At 38.4% G+C, this 20,254-nt stretch overlaps 1 protein-coding gene across 7 annotated transcripts in view; it reads right to left on the reverse strand.

Annotated features, from left to right (window-relative positions):
- TENM3 (teneurin transmembrane protein 3) overlaps positions 1-20,254 on the reverse strand; it is a 2,406,934-nt gene that overhangs the window by 433,404 nt on the left and 1,953,276 nt on the right. For all 7 annotated transcript variants that reach the window (XM_076010707.1, XM_076010706.1, XM_076010703.1 and 4 more), the window contains one exon: positions 4,439-4,745. In XM_076010707.1, the coding sequence (XP_075866822.1) occupies positions 4,439-4,670 (232 nt within the window). In that variant the 5' untranslated portion in view covers positions 4,671-4,745. The remainder of the gene's footprint in view (positions 1-4,438; positions 4,746-20,254) is intronic.

Below are 20,254 nucleotides of genomic sequence, written 5' to 3' on the forward strand. Positions count from 1 at the left end.
AAACCGCTGCTCCTGCAAGGCAACATTCCTTCAAGTAGGGTCCATGGGAGAGGCAGGATAGTCTCCAGGAACCACCAAGTCCTATGCCTTTTCCAAGCTCTCATCTGGTCCAAAGGGAAAAGTGTCTCCATCAGCTTGGTCCTTTGTGATCCTAGCAGAGTTGCAGATCTTACTTGCACCCTTGATCACTGCTCAGCTCAGAGGAGGTAAGGAATCAGCGAGAAGATGAGTGGATGAGACATCATTCAAGCCACCACTGTGCCAGAATCCTGAATACATATTTACAGAAATACTCAGACTGCTCTTCTAATGCCCTTTATTTCTTCACAAGAGGGTTACCCTTGCTAAGGGGCAGGTCTAGCATGTGGAATATTTGTATGAAAGATGGACTAGTGCACAGGATGCAGCCCACCAGGGAGGTGCAGCATGGAGGAATTAGGGCACATGGGATCTACTTTCCTTCTTCTCTCTCAGCCCTCTCCCCAGTAGAATCCCTCCAACCACACCTGAACTGGCCTTGGATCAGCTACGGCATGAGATGAGAAGCACAGGCCGTGGTCGTGGGAGCTGGGGCTGCTGAGCACTTCTGATGATGTTAAGAATGAAGAGAAGGCAAGTCCCAAATAGGGAGTTGCTAGGAGTGGACCATGCTGGCAGGGAAGACCAGAGGTGAGCCCCACTTAGAAATTAGTCAGTGCCTGTGTCTGTCAATCTGCCTTCCTCCATTCCTTCCCTTCTTTGTACATTTATTTTCTATTTTGATTTCAGTTATGTACAAACATAGTTGTAATGCTGTCTCTTAAATTTAAAAACAGATAACCTTCCTCCCCATTGCTGTGTTACAAATAAAGAATAAATGGTAGTCTTTTCATTTTAGAATCCCGAAATTCACAACCCAACACTGACTGACCAACTCTTAAATGCTTTGGGTTAGGACTGTCTCGAAGGTGGTTCTTTTCATGCTTATAGCTCAGTGGAACAAACATATTCTTATTTCCAGACATCACCTCTTTTCAGTGTTCACCCTCACGGCCAACATTCCTTGCTGGAGTTGATAAGCATGCTTGTTTGGCCAAGAATACCATAGACAACGTGCATAGTACAGACAGCTGCAGCAGAGCAAAAAAGTTCTTTTATCACTTCTCCAAAAACTGTAGGATGATCTTATGCAGACGTTTCATAAGAAATTTGTCTCAGACCTGATGAGATAAATTCTCTTCAGAGATGAATCAAAGAAAATAGTATCCAAGAATGCAAAACAAGTATGGTTGCCCTAACCCCATTACACCTATGGAGAGCTCCACAGCTGCTAAAAAGAGCAGCCACTTCCATCACCAATAAGCCATATGAAGAGATTTAAAAAGACAAAAAGAGATCTTTGGAAGATCCAGTCAAATTACACATTACTGTGAAAATAAAATCATCCCCAGGTTTGCCATATCTAAATATAACATGTAATTAACAGTAGGTATGAGTCAGTAAAGCCATAGAAAATAACTAAAATCAAGTTTGATAATGAGACATAAAATGGGTCAATAAAAATAAAAACATCCTATTTCTTGATTTGAATTCTCCATGTATTAACAGCTGCATTAGCAGGGTCTCTGCTTATCCCTTCCTCCAGCTAAAGCTGCATTTTCCTGCGTCATCCCAGGAGTAAGTGGATATAGGACTAACAAGCTGTTTTAAAACTCCATGGTCAAGCTAAAATGAGCACAATGCTCTGGAACTGTTTCAAAGATATTTGGCTCCTATTAATATTTTTAATCTTTCCTTTTTATTACATATATGATGTCAGGAGCTGTGGCAGGAAGCACATTTTGTCAATTAAATAATTAATCCCACAGTATAATAGTCAGCAAGGAAAAATTGACATTTGTCAGGTTAAAAGAAAATGAAACCCTGGAAGGATTTTTCATTATGCTTCTTCAAGAAAAACATAATCCGTTAGCAGACTCCCCTTATTCATGTCTCTCCTACACCTACCACTCCTGCTGCAAACACTCCGGGTGTCAGACCACAGGAAGTATTTGCAATGCCTCCCTCGCCCTCCTCCTCATCCACCCAATTACAAAATCATATCAGTTTTATTTCCTAAACATGTCTTCAGTTTGCTCACTTCTCACTATCCATGCCATCACCATTTTAATCCCAAATTGACTAAAATTAGCTCAAATAAACCAAAGGGCAATTATTATACTGGATTGCCTGTTTTCCACTTTGGCAGCTTGCACAGAGATTAGTGCCAAGGGCAGACGAGCCTGGGTTCAAATCCCAGCTCAGCTCCTGCGAGCCATGGGGACCTCTGGCTTTTAGGAGCCTCAAGTGCTCAACCTGTGAAAGGAGGGTGCTATTGGGACCTGCCCCCCCAAGGGCTGAGCACACCCCTGCTTAGCATATACTGACGCGGTAAGGCAGCAGTACATATGAGCTGTAATTAGCGGTCCGTTCCATTTCCGTTTGTAATAAATTCTGACTTATGAACATGTCAGGTGAACTGCGGCTCCATCCCACAGGCACGTTCGCTTTTCCCTTCACTTCTGCTCTGCAACCTCTCCCCACTACCCCATGCCCTCCGCCCCCTGCCTCGCCCACTTGCTCTTTTCTACGTCCCTTCTCATTCTCCAGTCCTGGGCTGGCAAGCAGTGAGGAACAGCACGCTTTGGTCCCCTAAGAACTTCAGTCCCAGGGTTTCCACAAATGGTATCGCCGGGTCGTCAACGACAGTCTGCACTGCATTAACGCTGCTTGGGCGGCGAAATTTCAGTGTGCTATTTTTAACCTGGGTGAACATCTCTGCACTGCCAAAACCAAACGGTTGCTTGGGTGGAGATGAAACTCCTCCACACAGCCCACCACGTGTGCTGCTCTTCCCTTCTAATACTATTCTACACTGTAGGGTTTGCGCTGTGTGTGTGTGTGTGTGTGTGTGTGTGTGTGTGTGTGTTTCCCCCAATAAGGCAATAGACAAGTTATTTTTGTTACAAAAGCAAGACTTCACATTCAGTTCAGATCACATGCATTTCTACCCTACCTACTACTTTTTAAATTGGTGAAAAGTGTACACTGATAATCTATTTCAGCTGTGTAGACAATATGCCAATATCAAAGAAACACATTGGGTTGAGAATGGTAATATAATAAATTAAAGCCCCTTGACTTACCAGAGTACTAGGTAAGTGTTCTCTATCTCCCCTAAAAAATGGATTTAGAATGTTCAGCTATTTTGTCCCTTTTCATAAAATTCGATACCAGTAATTAGTAAGGCATGCTTTAGAGGAGGAAAAAAATCTCTCTTTAGCAAATCAAATGAGTTTTCTTTGATGTAAACTGGTGTGGGTGAGTGAACACTATCTCAGTCTAGTTAGAATGGCTCTTTGCGCAAGGTAGGGAAGAAAAGAACCATGGAAAATGTTCAAACTTTGGAATGATTTGTTGTATTATTACTTTTGCTTAAATGTGTTCCTGCCCAATATCAAACTGTTAGTCACACTGTCTGTAAGGTGATTAGGAAAAATGAATATATAGTTTATTATTAAAGTTTAATTTATTTTTCCTCATTTCCAGATTAAATTAGCTAAGGGATGCTAAATTCTAGGTAAATTTTATTGCACACTACAAATGTAAGAGGATTTTTTTTTATTAGTAGTAATCTTGCCCACATCTTGAGACTGTACTAGAGGAAACAAAATATATGCCTAATATAAAACTAGCTACTGTCATAAGTGTGGAAATCAATAGGTTTCAGGGTGTGAAGTAAAGTTACAGAAATCATTATTCCACTGGTAGGATATGCAGGCAAAAAAACAGAGTGTAAAAATGTTTAACAAACATATGCGAATGTCCAAACCATAATGAATTATATTACGGGAGACCAGGATGTTTTAAGGTGTAACCTAAATATACTTGTTTGGGAGAAAGAAAATGGAATCTTTCCATGTCAGGCTCTTGCGTAAATCAGACAGAGGCAAAAGCAGGGTTGGCTGGATCATGAGACAATCTAGGATAATAATACTTACTTTCTTAGGAGGGCAAGATGTGTTTCCTCACCACACTGTTTTCCTTGCATGGGCTCTAACTAAAAAAATGTTTGTGAGCACCTTCATTCAGTGAAAAAGGGAGCCCAAGAGACTTGCCATTCAAGTTTATGCACAAACGCTTTGGCCATGTGCTGAATCATAACTTCACATATAGACATGTGGAGCTTTGGAGTCATTTTCTACACATGTCAGCACCTGTGTCTGCAGGTCAACATGCTCATGGATGTCTTTCTACCTCTAATCTGGAATATTCTGTGACCATCTAATATCTCAAAATCAGAATCAGTGGATAGAACATCAGAATCGGAAAATAATCACATTACCTTAGGGGGAAACATGTGACACCCACAAGTTAGCAACATTTGGGCATGCCTTGTTTTACGGGGGTGATTACCTACCTTGTCTACTGTACTCGTCTGCTTCTCTGTGAACCAAATCCTTTGCTCTGTTTCCATAAAGCAGCCTCGAGGAATCATGATCAAAAGCTTTCAAAGTTTCACTGGAACTGTAAGACTTCTGCGTGGGTACCCTGCACTCCTCATTGTCTGCTGAGGAATTTGTATACCGCCGCTCTTTCTCTCGTCTGCTCTTGGTCAGGGAGCAATAAGGCCTCCGTTCTTTCACATCCATACTTCATTCCTTCTGTGTGCACATCAGTCCTGCTTGTTATAAATTACGCTCAGGGTTCAATTCTCATTGGCCTCCCTGTAAAGATAAAAGGTTTGCATGATGTCAGCATAACATTCATCTAAGAACTGACTACTCTCTGTCCTTCTCAATCTGGAGAATGGCGACAGCAATAGTATTGTCTACTAGGAAACTTGCTTTCAATACGAAATTTATACTTACGAAATCAGTGTTAAGAGATTCTGTGTCACCAAGAGGTGAGGCACACTTTCTGCTAATGAGAGCCATGGGTGTTTGTTTAACTTACTATATCCAGAACCTACTATATCTGATTTTCCCCACTAATACCAAAAAAACCAAAAAAAACCCAAAAAACAACATTTAAGCTCAGGCTCACATTTCACTACAGAAACCAGCTAAAAATTGGCTTCCATAGTTTGTTAAACTATCCACAATGGAAGAGTTTTCTCTCATAGCATTTTCTCCATTCATAAATAAATTCCCTTTCTGTTTCTTCCAAAAACTTACACTATTTTTTCTTTTTTCTATTTTTTTTAAAGAACAGGACCAAACTGGGAGCTTCTTGCAACTGAAACTTTGACAAATGCACTGAACATTTTATTATTTTATAGAAAGACTTGTCCTTCTGAGGGCACAATTCCCATGTTTTAAGAACCTAAATGTCTTGAATTGTGGAAAAAGCTTGTCCTCCTCCCAAACTCCTCTGCTTAAAAATGCTTTTTCCTCTCTAGCAAATGAATTTAATCAGTACTATCCTGATATTTAAGGCACTTCAAGTGGCTAATTCAATGGGGGTAATTTTTTGCAACTGCCAGTAGCAAGAATAAGTTAGAAGAAGCCAGGCAAATTGTGTTTCTTTGCTTAGCAACTCTCTTTTCCCCCAACTTGCTGTACTGACAGTAGAAGGGGTGGGTGGAAAGGCTCTGCTGCCCAAGACTTGGGGCCCAGAAGAGGGAGCTGCCCAGGGCTGATCCGCATTTCAAATGTCTTCCTTTATCTCTTTATTCCTTCTCATGTTGTCCCTCCTTTTAATCTGAAGGTCCCTGAAGGCTTTGTCTTCAGACCTCAGTATTTTCCTCTCACCCTACTCCTTTCCTAAATTCACTTTTTATTTGAGTGATTCCATAATCAACTTGAAATCAACAGTTCCTGGTGGCTCCAGGTCTTCTCTTTAGCTCCACACACTTAGGGCTGTGATTCTTCCATGGGAGCGAGGTCCTCTTTGGAAGAGCCTCTCTCTTCATCATTTGTTACCAGCACAAACATCGCATAGGCCTTTAACATGCTCCCAACTTGGAGTCTTATAGCTGATCTTTCCCGTGTTGATGCAACTGTGCAACACTGCGAGTATACCTCTCACTTTCCATCTCTTGCTTGCCATCCAGCTACAAGAAGAGTGGCTGACTCCTGGGCTGGAATGATCACAGAGTTCTAGAGCCTATGCTTGGATAGATTTGGTTGGCTCCTTCCTGCTGTGCCTTCAACAAAACTACACCCTCCCCGACCCATAATGCCAAAAAAGGTTTCCTTCACATGGGCTTCCATGTTTCTCTGCTATTGAATTGAGCCTGGCTGTTCAAAATAGTTGCTAATATTTTAGTTTGGCATTGAACTGTATCTCAATTTCTTTACCTCTTTACCATGGAATAGATTCTTCTATTCCATGAATCTGATTTTTAAAAAAACTACTATTTTTCACTAACCCCCTTCTGATTCATTATTCTATTATTCTCTTTACAAATTCTTCCAATATCTCTTACTAGAAATCAAATTTCTCATATTATACCTTTCCTTTCAGTTTAAGATAATAAACAATTTCAAGGTGTAATGACAGAGATTATTTTTATACAACAGGATTAAGCCAACATACCTATTTACTATGTTTAGTCCAACAAAGAAAAGTTACTTTAGATAAATATTTACTGAATGGCTACTATGTGTTATTAGTCTATCTTCTAGGTGCTCAGAACAATGAGTGAATAAAGCAGTTTTCCTCCCCTCATGGTGTATATGTGTAGTCAGAGAAACAGGTACATTCTTTCTCATAGCATTAATAAATATGTCTGAGTTCAAGGGAAATTTTGTTTACAAAATAACCTTGATCTCTTTAGAGGAAAGGCCATATAGACCCTCAAAACTAAATGATCATCAAAAAGGTTTTAGTTGACCAGAAAAATATATTTCAAGCTTTTTTAGTAATAGAAATATAAGATTCAAAATCACTATAAAAGTTTCATTTCTTGCCCTTAGTTGCCACCTATTTTAAATAAGTGTTGTTCTATATACACATCTGTATGCATTTTTGTACTTGAAAAATGGGCTGACTGAAGCAGAGTTAAATTGCATTTGTTTTTATTGTTGTTGTTGTTGTTTTTTTTCTCTGCTGCTATTTTGCTTCAATTATTTAGACCAGGTATTTACTGGCAAATGCTGGTCTGCCAGCCAAATCTGATCTACCACTTGTTTTTATAAATAAAGCTTTATTGGAATACAGCACATGCATTTGTTAATGTAGTGTCCTTGGCCATGTTCATGCTACAAAGACATAGTTGAGTGGCTGCAACAGAAGCTGTGGTGGATTGAATTATGCCTTCCAAAAAGATACATTGAAATCTTAACTCCCAGTACCTATGAATGTAATCTTATTTGGAAATAGGGTCTTTGCAGGTGCAATCAAGTTAAGATGAGGACATACTGAATTAGGATGGGTCCTAAATCCAGTGTGTCTTTGTAAGTGACAAGAACGGGAGATTTGGATACAGATACTTATAGAAACACAGGAAAGAAGACCATGTGAGGACAAAGGCAACCACTGGGGTGATGTAGCTCTGAGCCAAGGCACACTAAGGGTTGCTGGCAACTACTAGAAGTTAGGAGAAACCACTAGAAGTTAGGAGAAACCACTAGAAGTTAGGAGAGAGAACTGAACAGATTCTTCCCTAGAACCTCAGACGGAGCATGGCTCTGCCGACATCTTGATTTCACACTTCTTGCCTGCAGAACTGAGAGAAGAACTTTCTGTTGTTTCAAGCCACTGGGTTTGTGGTAACTTGTTACTGCAGCCACAGGAAACTAATACAGAGACCTCATGGTCTGCAAAGTCTAAACTATTTGCTATCTGGCCCTTTATAGAAAAAGTTTGTGAACCTCTAAGTTAAACCACATATCTTTCCATCCTCTTTGTCCCTCTTTATCCCTTTGGATCTTTGAATGTAAAAAGTATTCTCTTTACTGTATAGTTTTCATGATACGATTTTATAATCTTACAAATTAGATCATCATGAAGTTCTTTAATTGGTAATATGAACACATGTCATCATAATTAAAGATGCAACTTTGTGGTAACGTTATCAGTTTATAAATCAATACCAATTAAATGTTAATAAACTAGTAATAAAAAGATAATTTTAGATATTCTTGAGCTTTACAGAACATCTCTAGCACCAAATGTCTGAGTATCCTTTATTTGTGGAAGAATTATACAGTGCTATGATAAATCAAGATGTAGTATTTGAATATACTATCAAAGGTGAAGGCAATTTGATCTTAGAGACTCCAAACAACAAAAAGTCCTTTGTATTTGTCTTTTCATTTTTGTACGAGGCTGAAACTCTTCAAGGGTTTAATCTATACTGTAATGTTTGCAACTACTGATATGCTTCATTGATGAAAGTCAATGAGTTCAATATGACTTCAAAAGGCAGTTTTCTGTGTTATCTCCTCCACTCAAGGCTTAAGATGAGAAGGTTAAGAAAGGCAGCCTCTTAAGTAGTGCTAAATTGTTGACTCGCAGCCCTAAACAAGGAAGAGTGTCACTGTGTGCATATTCAGCAAAAAGCAGTTAATGAACAGGACATTAGCCGCATCAGTAGGCAAGCCTTTGAAAAATAAGAACAGCTATTAGAAAGAAAGTTGACCCAAAACTTTCGATTGAACTGGCTGCATCAAGTACACAACAATATCAAACTGATTTGCTTAATTTTCATTTGCTCCTTGAAAAACGACTCAGTTACTAACCATAGCACTCCTCTGGAAATCACAGCTGGTCTTCAAGCAAATTGGATTACTTGGTTATTTGTTTTTTCTCAACACTTTGCAAAGTATTTGACTGAATGAATGAATGGACAGGCAGGTCCTGACTTATGGACACTAGACTTAGGGTGATCGTGTCCTCAGTTTCACATATATTATTTAAATGTACTTTGAAACTTGGCCAGTTAACATTATTACATTGATTCATAATATATTCCTGTTCCTGAAGAAACATTTTTTAATTGTACCTTTAGAAAGTAACTTGATTTTAATTGGAAGTCTGTATATCTTTAAAATCCTTAATACCAATGATTACAATTTATCAGGCCCATAACAAATATCACTAAAATCAATTGTAGTTATAAAATTCTATGAGTTTATGTAGCTAAGTAGTGACTGAAATAAAAATAAATACCCAAACCCAAAAGATTAAATAACCTGTTGGTCAAACTCACTCCTGCTTCCACTGTTATCTGTTTCTATAAGAATTACAAATCCTTGAATGTTACCTTGAACATCTATATAGATTGTCCTCCTATCTCATTATAGTTCAGAAAAGCTCACCCCCAAAAATAAGCAGACTTCAGAGAAATACTAGTTTACCCCAGTACATTTTAGATTACAGATCTAAATTAAGTTCTTTGTAGTCAGCACCAAGAAATTTCTGCCTTTTGTTATTCACAATTCATATTGTCCCTAACAAGTTACTATTTATCATTTATTACTAGTTATAGTAATCAAACGATAAATACAACTTTGCATACCATAAGAATTTTCAAAGCACTTCTTTTATTCAATAGCTAGAATAACATCATTGCATACAAGAGGAAATCAATTGCTTTTGTTCATTTTAGAGAAAATTGTGTTTCCTGAGGCAAATTTATAAATCAAAAAAATTGAAATAATTAAGTACAAAAACCAAAATCATATTATGGTGATTTTGGGGGGTAGTGGTAAATTCAATCACAACTCTAATTTGAGCTTACAGTTTCAGATAGTAGAATGCAAGAGAATCTACCTATCATGTCTGTGGAACAAAGTTAAAATACAAACAAAACTGTGAAAGAAAATATAGAGAAAGGGGAATATGCTATGAATAACAAAAGTGATGCTTGTTGAGAAGATACAATTACAGAGAAAAATAAATCTCATGAATAATTAGCAGTTGAGAAGGTTAAAACTAGTCAGGTTGCTTTCTTTAAACACGACAGTAAATAAACAGAACACATGATAAATAAGAAGTCAGCTTCTACTTCCAGCCAAGATTGTAGTAATAGGAACTGGATTTACCCTCCTGTCTAAAATAACAACAACAACAAAATAGGCAAAATATCTGAAACAAGAGTTTTCATGCCACTGACATCAAGCAATGAAGGACAGTGCACCTGGAGAGATGGGAAACAGACAAGATGAGCCCTTGCTTACTCCCGCTTCCTGCCAAAGGAATCCAGGAAAAGCCAGCACACTTCCCAAATTAAAGAGGAAGAGCTGAGTTTTGTTAGAAGAGGTGTTAAGAATTTGCAGGGCAAAGTGTTGGAGAAAGAGCCCTGGAGGGCTGCAGAGGCTCTCTCCTGAGTGTTCAGTAGGATACTGATAAGCACTAGAGTGTGAGGAGACCACTGAGGCCAGTGAAGCACCTGAAAGGATTACAGCAGGGTTTCTCAACCTCAGCACTACTGACATTTTTGAAAGAAAAATCCTTTTTCGTGAAGGACTATCCTATAGTAGAATGTTTGGCAGTATTCCTAGCCTCTGCCCACCAGATGCCAGTAGCAGCCCCAGTTGTGACAACTAGAAATATTTCTAAACATTACCAAATGTCTTTGGGATCAAAACTGTCCTCTTCTTAAGGGACACTTAATTACAGGTAAGGTATATGGGGCTCACACAAGGCCAAGAATAGTGTCAGTTTCAACCAGCCAAACTGAAAAAAACTTCAAAATTCATCAGGCAATGTATTCGGCTGTGGGAAAAAATTAGCACTAGACTAAACATGGAACTAGTTCCACCTAACAAATCCAAAAAGCAAGACCAGAAAGGATCAAACTGTTTCCAAGTAGCCTAACTGCCCAAGCTCAAGTATATTATAGGAATATACTTAAAATAGGAATATATCAAAGCTCAAGTATATTATAGGAATACAAAAAATATCCAGCACTCAACAAGATAAAATTCATCATGTCTGTCATCTAACCAAAAATTACCAGGCATGCAAAAAAAGAAGAAAATATTAATAATAATGAGAAAAATCAGTCAATTAAAACTGAACCAGAACTGACATGGGTGTTAGAATTAATAGACAAGGACATGAAAATAGTAATTATAACTGTATTCCATATGTTAAAAAAATAGAGACATGAAATATATATTTAAAAAGACTCAAATCAAACTTCAAGAGAAAAACTACACTGTCTGAGATGAAAAATATACTGGATGGGTGTAATGGCAGATTAAACATTGCAAAAGAAAAGAGTAGTGAACTTAAAGAGTGGTAACAGGAACTACACAAAATAAAGCACACAGAAAGAGAATGGATGGAGATGTAGGACTACTGTAAGAGGCCAATACAGATGTAGGTAGAATCCCTGAAGAAGAAGACAGAAGCAAACAGAAAAAAATTGAAGAAATAATAACTTAGGATTTTTTCAAAATTGATGAATATTATAAACGTATAAACCCCAGAAGTTCAACAAACCCTAAGCACAAAAAATATGAAGAAAACTACACCAAACCATCTGATTATGATTAAAATTGTTCAAAACTAGTGATAAAGAGAAAAATCTTAAAAGCAGACACAGGGGGAAAAAAAAGCTTACTATATACGGAGTTTTTCATTGTTAATAATATAAGCAAAAAGATTGTACATAAGTATCTTTAAAGAACTGAATGAAAAAATACTGTTACCCTGGAATTCTGTACCCATGAAAATATCTCTGAAAATCAAAGTGAAATAAATACCTTTATAGACATACAAAGGATGCCCTCCAGGCAAAAGGAAAGTGACATCAGAAAGCAATAGGAACAGCACAAAGGAATGAACAGCACTAGAAAATGGTAAGTACCTAGTTAAATATATGTTTTTCTCATCATTTAAATCCCCTTAAAGATAGGCAACTAAACAAAAATCATAGCAATGTATTGTAGAGTTTTAAATAAATATGTAAGTAAAATACATTGCAATAATGGCATGAAGGAAAGAAGTGGAGATATAAAAGTACACTAATATCAGGTTTTTATACTGTATGTGAAGTGACATAATATAACCTCAAGGCAGACTGTGTCATATTAAAGCTGTATACTTTAAAGCCATCACTAATATAGCAAAACAAATAGTTATAACTAATAGCAAACAAAAGAGATAATGGGATTTTAAAAAATGGATGCATAAAAATAATCAATTAATCAAAAGAAAGTAGGAAAAGAGGAACAAAGAAAATATGGGGCAAATCAAAAACAAATATCAAGATGATAGACTTAAACCTAACTAGGTCAATAATTACATTCAATGTAAATGGTCTAAACACTCCACAAAATGCAGATTTTCAGATTGAATTAAAAAATAAGAGAAATGCTGCTTCCAAGAAACATACTTAAATATAAAGATACAATAGGTTAAAAGTAAATGAATAGAAAAAGAGAGACCTAACCATATCAATAATCATATTAAATATACATGATCTACACACACCAATTAAAAGGCAGAGATTGTCAGATTGGATAAAACAGCAAGATAAAAAAACATGTAGGAACACTGCATGATTCATAAAAATGCAGGGAATCTACATGTATTGACATGGAATTGTGCACAAGGCATAATGACCATTAATTTCTTTTCTTATGCATTTATCATACATGTATATAGTGCTGCCAACTGTCAGGCAAGATGAGAAGCACTGGGAATGGAGAAATAAACAACACATAGTCCCTGCCCTCTTTCAATCTGAAAGAAGGAGACAGAAGTTAAAGAATTAGTCATACAAATAAATATGCAATTAAAATTGTCCAAATATTACAAAAAAGTATAAGTTGCTAAGAGAAGGAATAGAAATGGGGTCCAAGTGAGACTGACAGCCAAAAGAAGACTCTCTGAGAAAAAAAGAAATGACATTTAATCTGTAGACCCATAGGAAAAATAGGACTTAGCCTGGTCACAAGTATGTGTGTCACAGGGAAGGCGTTGCTAGTAGAACAGGCCAGGCTGAGAGGATAACACAGTCAAACAAATGCTCTGAGGCTGGGAAGAGTGTGGGCAGACAAATGCCAATGGGGCTGGGCATCGTGAGTGAGGACAGAGGCATCAGATGAGTCCAGAGGGAAGTTAAAGGCAAGATACTGGACTTCAGGGGACAGGTTAAACAGTTTCATCTATGTGTCCACTAGGTGACCGCTGGAGAGTTTTAAACAGGCAGGTGACATGATCAATCAGATTTTCAGGTGAGAAAGCTCTCTCTCTCTCTCTCTGGCTAAAGTGTGGAGAATAGGAGAAAGGGGGGTCTGGAGTGGAAGCAGGAAAACTTGTTGGCAGATTTTCAAGGAAGTCCAGGCAAGAGAATGACAGCATGGGCTGGGGAGTCTGAAACAGCAGCGGAGATTTAGAACAGTGGATGGATGTGAGACAGTCAGAGGTGGCATCGGCATGACTGTGATGGGCTGAAACAAGGGTGAGGAAAAGAAAACAGCTGAGAATGATTCCACGTTTCTGGCTTGAGCAGCCGGGTGAAGAGCGACTTCTCCTGAGATGAGGGAAGATGAGGCCATCGCATAAGCGCTGTTGAATACACACTCCCAATTCTTGCTTTTCTTTCATTTAAAACATGTATTAAGCAGGTAATATTTGTTCCTTGTTGAAACTAGAAAATGCAGAGAAGCCAAAAAAACATTGTCCTCTTAACCTTTTGGAGTTCACCTTTTTAAGCTTTTTCTGTGCATGTGTTTATGTGTATGTATATGAATCTGTGTGTGCATAGATGTATTTAATATGGGCAAGATTGTAACCCATTTTTACTTAACATAGGAACATTTTCATGTGAGTAAAGATATATTTATGCAATTATTTAAAAAATAATAGGAAGCTTATTGTTTTAAAATTCAAAATTATTCATCATGCTTCACCACAGATAACAAATATGTAAACTTAGATAATGAAATACATAGGAAGAGCGTACTAAAATAGCTACTGAATAAATGTGAATACTGGAAGATTTCTAATTGGGAAATATATAGAACAGTGCCTTAGGCTATAAGAAAAGTGGCTTAAATCTCATCAAATCATTAAACAATTATTTCAAAAATATTTATATGTAGAAGGAAACAGAAACTGGAAATGATCAAAAAAGAAAAAATAAAGATAATGAGGCTAATTTATTCAGTAAAGTGGGAGTATAGCGTATGATTTAAAAACAAAACAATTCACTTGCATGGTTTGAAATTAAAAGTGATTCTGCTTTTCCTGATGAAAATTATGGAAGGGAATATTTAATAGACACTAGTAATATATATTAATACGGTTATGTCTCTATGGTTGGAAAGCACGAATGACGGCAGGGTCATAATCTCTATACTTAGAATAGATGGAGAAAGGCTCTCAAGAATCCAATACAGCAGAGCCAGATACAGCTTTCCTCGCTTACAGACCTCGAGGGTAAAGTGTAAATAATGTCTCTCAATTGTCTGCCTGCCTGGATCAACCAATATCCATCGTATCTATTTACGCGTTTCTATGATGGTTTAAATGAGCATCCTGGATATAGAGGCCACCACTTTATTCACCTGTGCTTCAGCATGAGCCAGGCCTTTGAAAATTTTGCCGGTAGTAATATCTGGTTGGGAGGGAAACATAATTATATGTTGTACAGAAGATACCGAGGTATCCCGATGGCCTCAAATATGCACTAGGTAAAAGACAACTGGATAGACAATGTTAATATCATGCCAGAAGCTTTGTTCTAATTGGAATAGGTCATCCTATCTCCAACATGCCTGCCTCAATGGACATGACAGCCACAGTCAAACAGGCAGTAACAATAATAACCTGCATTTATTAAACACTTTTTCATGCTAGGTATTTTACACATTGCATTTCTATTCCTAATAGCAACACAGAAAGTTCAGATTATTACCAGTTTTACAGATGAGGAAATATGAGAATTAACAAAACTTCAAGTCATACAAGGAGCCGAGGCTAGGTAGAGGTTCACATCCCCATACTGTGCTCTCCCATTTATTTCTTTGAAAAGTTGCCAAACTATGAGACCTAGGCAGCATCAACCACATTCAAACCTTTACTTGTAATGACAGGAAAATGAGCAAGCCTTGTAGATGGCTTAAAAACAACCACAGCTTGCTATATCATAAAAGTGATTTAAAGGTGGGCATCACTGACCCAGTGACAACTGGGAAGGCTGTGTGTGACCGGGGAGTTTCTTAAATGAAGAACTAATATTATTTCCCTAAGTGCTGGGCATATTCCTCTTTTGAAGAGTGGACATAAAAGCTCCTTGATGAATTATTAATTTCAATCTTGATTATTTATTGAGTGCTTAAAATATGCCAGGTGCTTTACATATATGACCTCACTTAATCTTCACAACAACTTTGCTAAATAAGAATTATAAACCCCATTTTCACACGAGAGACCCAAGACCCAGAGAGATTAATTGACCTGTCCAAGGTCACAGAGCCAGGAAGTAGCTGAGCAGAATTTAAACATGTTTTGGTTTTATTCCAAATCTGTATTCATAACCATTGAACTATACTTCCAAACCTTGGAACAGAAAGGAGTCTTAAGAAAATAACAATTAACAAAAAACAAAACAAACAAACAAACAAGAAAACCAGAGAGAGAGATATGACAACAACAAGTTTAACAAACAGGGTCAGGATGTCAACAGATGCAGTATTAATAAAGTCGATGTAGGTTGTCATATTGAAAATGATAATTAAATTTTCAGAGATCACAGTATTGGGGAGGCAAAAATAGAAACAAAGTAAAATTCAAACGAGGGGTAAGAAAGGTGCAAAATTCAAGACCAAGACAATAAAATATACTTAGAATATCTTCCAGCTGCTTCTTAGGGGAAAAGACAATTAGGGAAGAAATAAATGATATCTTGCTGTGATATTGTGTTTTCAGAGGGGGGCACGATCACAATTCCCATTGCTTTGTCTCTCATCTCACGTGGATTAGTTACCAAAGGACGAGCCTCTCCTGTCTCATAGCCATCGTAGTTGTACTACAGTTTTCTGTATCCTCTGTATTTCCCTGAGTAAGTGCCCCTCTCACAAAGGGGTTCCAAGGTGTTCAGATAGAGCAAACTTCAATCCTGAAGTGCAGGAACTGTCTGCACAGAACCTCAGAGATGGGTTCAGGAATGAACACGTGACCTTGTTCAAGCCAATAAGGTCAGTCCCAGGAAATCTGATAAAACTACTGAGAAAGAGCCTATTCTTTTCATTGCTAATCTGGGAAGATGTAAACTCCGGAGCTCGTTTATACTTTTTTGCCACCATTTAGAGGAAGCCTGCCTGCTATTAAAGTTTATACAGAAGAAACAGACCTCAGAGACAGACAGAAATATGATTCTGAACCAATAAAAATCCAACCTTGGATTTTTCAGCTAAAAAAAAATTGGTGCAAATACAACTGGGGAGGAAATATAGCATAGGTTTTTGATCAGACAAAACTATGTCTAAAGTGTAGCTCCACTATTTACCGTTTATGTGACATATGGCCTTGGACAGGTTACTTAAACTCTCCAAGGCTTAGTTTCCTATATTTCATTCTCTAAAAGGCATATGACAATTCCTTTCTTTTAGAGATACCATGAAGATTAAAAGAGATAAAGGTCTTTAAGGCATTTAGCACAGTTACTGGCACCTAACATAATGAGTACTTGATAAAGGGCAGCTACTATAATTAAATCAACATCACTGTCCAGTGTCCAAGAAAAATGTCACTGTCATTAGGCTTAAATCTAAGTCATCTGGGGAAGCTGAGTCGGGGAAAATGCATCAAAGATCAGTCCTACAAGGTTGAGAGCAAGAGATTATACATCTGTAATGAAACTGATACTTTGCTAAAATGTTTGAATGGAATTTGAGTTTTGAAATTCTATGAGCTTATTCAGAAATGCTATGACATCCAACGAGAAAAAAACAAATAGTTCCCACACCAGTCATTCCAAAATGATTTCATCTACAATGTTATCCAAATATTTATGTCTTGGTAGTAGAAAGCAGTAGGCAAACGCTGGAAAAACTTTCAAGAGACGCAATAAAACTGATTAAGAGTCTCCAGATTGAGAGAACTGTGTCAGGTTTATTTCAGTAACAACTAGGTGGACCCCTGATAACTACCCACAAGGATGTGGAGAGTCAAGGATAACTGCAGTTATTCAGGCCTCCGCAACCCACAGGCAAAATTACTATAATAAACAAATGCTCTGTCGACGGCCCACCAGACGGTTTTCATCTCAGTATGAAAAGCACCAAACCGGCCGAGTGGCACCTTCTTCACAGAGCCCTGGAGAGTGGGAAACGCGGGTTCAGGCCTGGAGGCGAATGTCTCACTCCATGCAGCATCTCTCCGTGGAGTGAGGAGAGATGTGGACAGATTTCCAAACTCCACTACTGGAAGTGGGTAAGTTCTAGGAGGATAGGTCAACTCCAGAGTTGCTTCAAGGTTTCGAAATACCTTAGGGTTCAGTCTGAGTGCCTCATGCGTCCAAAGCCCCAGGGAAACCCTCGTGGCTTGCTGTGGGGGCTGCCGGGCCAGGTCAGGTCTGGACTCAGTCTTGATGCGTGCAGGGGACAGGCCCAGCACCGTGACAGCCGGCCTGCGGACAGTCTGCAGCTTTGCTCTGGAGGACGCAATTAGCATGAGTATGTTTCTTCTTCCATGTTTACTGCTTGTTTTGAAACAAACTTTAAAACAACAGTACCAGGGAATATAAATATGCTTGACGAGGGGTAGGCACACATAGAAATGTAATGTTTTGACATCTCCAGTTTAGTCACACACCTTAAAGTGCATGCGTGCAATACACTCAAATATTATGACTTTGTATAAATGCTGCCAAATATCAAGCAAAAGAGAAAACATGTCTCCAATTACTTTGTTCTGGATTCCCTGGGCATTTTATAACATAAAGGCGAATATGTGCATAATTTATGATTTTTAAAAAGTTTTTATGGGTCAGGTAGGCATGGTCCAACCCAGGCGTGGGGAGGGGGGACCTGCTGAGCAGGGTGGGGACTATGTCTGCCCCCGCAGGAGGCACTTTCACAATGAGCACAGAGGCTCTGGAGGGAGTGGCCCAGTTAAACTTTTTTTCATGCTGTTACTAATGGTAGTTATAAACCGAGGCAGAGGATTAAAACAGGCCAGGCAATAGATAAAAATGTTGGCTTCTGAGAGGGCTGCTGAAGTAGGATTCTTCCAATGCTCTTCCTGACCACAAAAGGGGAGTACAAGCCAGAGTGTTCCAACAGGCGCGGAGAGACATGCAGTTTCCTTGGTTTCCCGTTGACTGCCTGCCAAGCGGAGAAGCTGGACTTTTGCCACCGTATTTCCTACCTTGGTGATGTATTTTAGACAATTGTTAAAAGCCACACTTTCAAGGTAAGCTAGTAAATTGTGGGTACTCAATAAATATTAAACCGCAACAATTCGGAGTGAGTCAATTTGGCCTGGGTGTCTTCAAAGGAAGGCATTACTAAAATGCAATAGTCACCGTTGAGAAAATATGATCTAATTTTGGCCACTGTGGCTTAGCTTTAAAGTCATTTAATTTGCTATTCATCTCATTACCAACTAGTTATGCTATCAGTTAATAGTTACAGTTATAATCATATGCCAGGAGGATTTGATATTTAATTTGGATGGAGCACTAAGGAAAGGACTCTAATTTATGAAAATACCTTCCTCAGGTGAGTTCTACTCTGCTTTTCCGTCACTTTCCCAGCTGGGCATTGGCATTTCTGCCCTAGCATAGAGGCAGCACTTCTGCAACCAGGAGGTGTGTTATTTTAGTGCTCACTTAATTTTTGGTCCCTCTACTTTCTAACTACCAGCAGGAAGCCAATTAGCACAGATTACAATGATTATTTTTCATAATGGACACTTGTCACCTATGAACCAGACTGAGACCACTAACCTAATTTTGTGTGGGTCACCAAGTAGTAAGAATGACTGGTCATTATTGGTCTAGACTGCAGTCCTTTTCCCCTGCCCATGGTCTTTCCCGCTCATAATCACAATCCTCTAGGGACACATATGTAATGGTGATACCACTTCGGAAAGAAGGAATCGTGACTATGGATAAGGATTTCCATGATTATTTTTGGAAAATAGCCGCATTTCATTGGATTATTTCTACAGTATATGGTAGTAAGCATGTAATGTGGAATATATTTTAATTGCTGTGATGTAAATGAGGCTTTGGGGTCATGTTACAGAGTGTTAACTGAAAGATCCAGCTATGACTTTAGCATGCCTGCAGGCCTTTTAAATTGTTATGGGAAATTGCAGCTTTCAATTGAGTAGTTTCAACACTGAGCTCCCCTAAGGCTTATTATAGTTTGGCAACATGGTGCCAATTTCAACTAATGTACATAATGCCTTTTGCCTCTCATACTTTATCTACAGAACCTTTCTGGTATGCACAACTTGAAAACCATGAAACCCTACGCAGATAAAGAGCTATATGCTTGACGCAATTTACCATCATATTATTGGCAGAAGTCCTCAGCCACTACAGGCCTTCACTCAGATGGGGTTCCGACCACTAGGAGTATCAAAATATGGGTCCGGTAATAATAAATACCAATACATAGAAAATGTCCAAATTATTATAATGTCATTTCCTGTTAAAACATTTTGTTATAAGCTCTCTTTAAGAAATGCATCCAATACTCTTTGACCCTTGCCTGCAAAAAAAAAAAAAAAAAAAAAGAAATGCATCCAAGTAACTCAACGATTAAAGCAGTAAATACCTATTTACTTATGATAATAACATGCTTATAAAATGTATTCCAATTTATAAACATTTTCACATATGTTCTCACAGTAGCTGTATAAACCTGGTTCATAAAATGTCTTTCAAATGAAAGTAGGGCCCACAGTCATACTGGGGGGGCAGAAGAAGGGACCCTCTTTCTTCTCCTGGGGTATATAAAGCGTGGGTCTGTGTAACTTTCTGGCGCTAAAGGGAAAAAGACCACCCAGACGCCCACTGCCTGGCTAGACAGAGCCTGGCACCGCCAGCCCGTCTCATGTTGACAGTGCTTCTACCTCAGGCAGCTCCCAGATGGCTTGAACCATATCCCCTTTGGTCAGATCTGTAGAATTTAGGGAGTTAATGACAATGTTGTCAGAATTCCTTTCCCTTCCACCATTACCAAAGTGCACAAGAACATCTAGGATAGCGACCACTTCCTTCAAAGCCCTACAACCCAAGGTGCGAAAGGGGCTTCTGTAAGCACCACGAATCACCCTGGTTTTGGGTATTGCTACGAGGCCACATGCCTGGGACTCA

Source organism: Microcebus murinus, chromosome 15 (genome assembly GCF_040939455.1).
Source record: "Microcebus murinus isolate Inina chromosome 15, M.murinus_Inina_mat1.0, whole genome shotgun sequence".
Lineage (NCBI taxonomy): Eukaryota > Metazoa > Chordata > Mammalia > Primates > Cheirogaleidae > Microcebus > Microcebus murinus.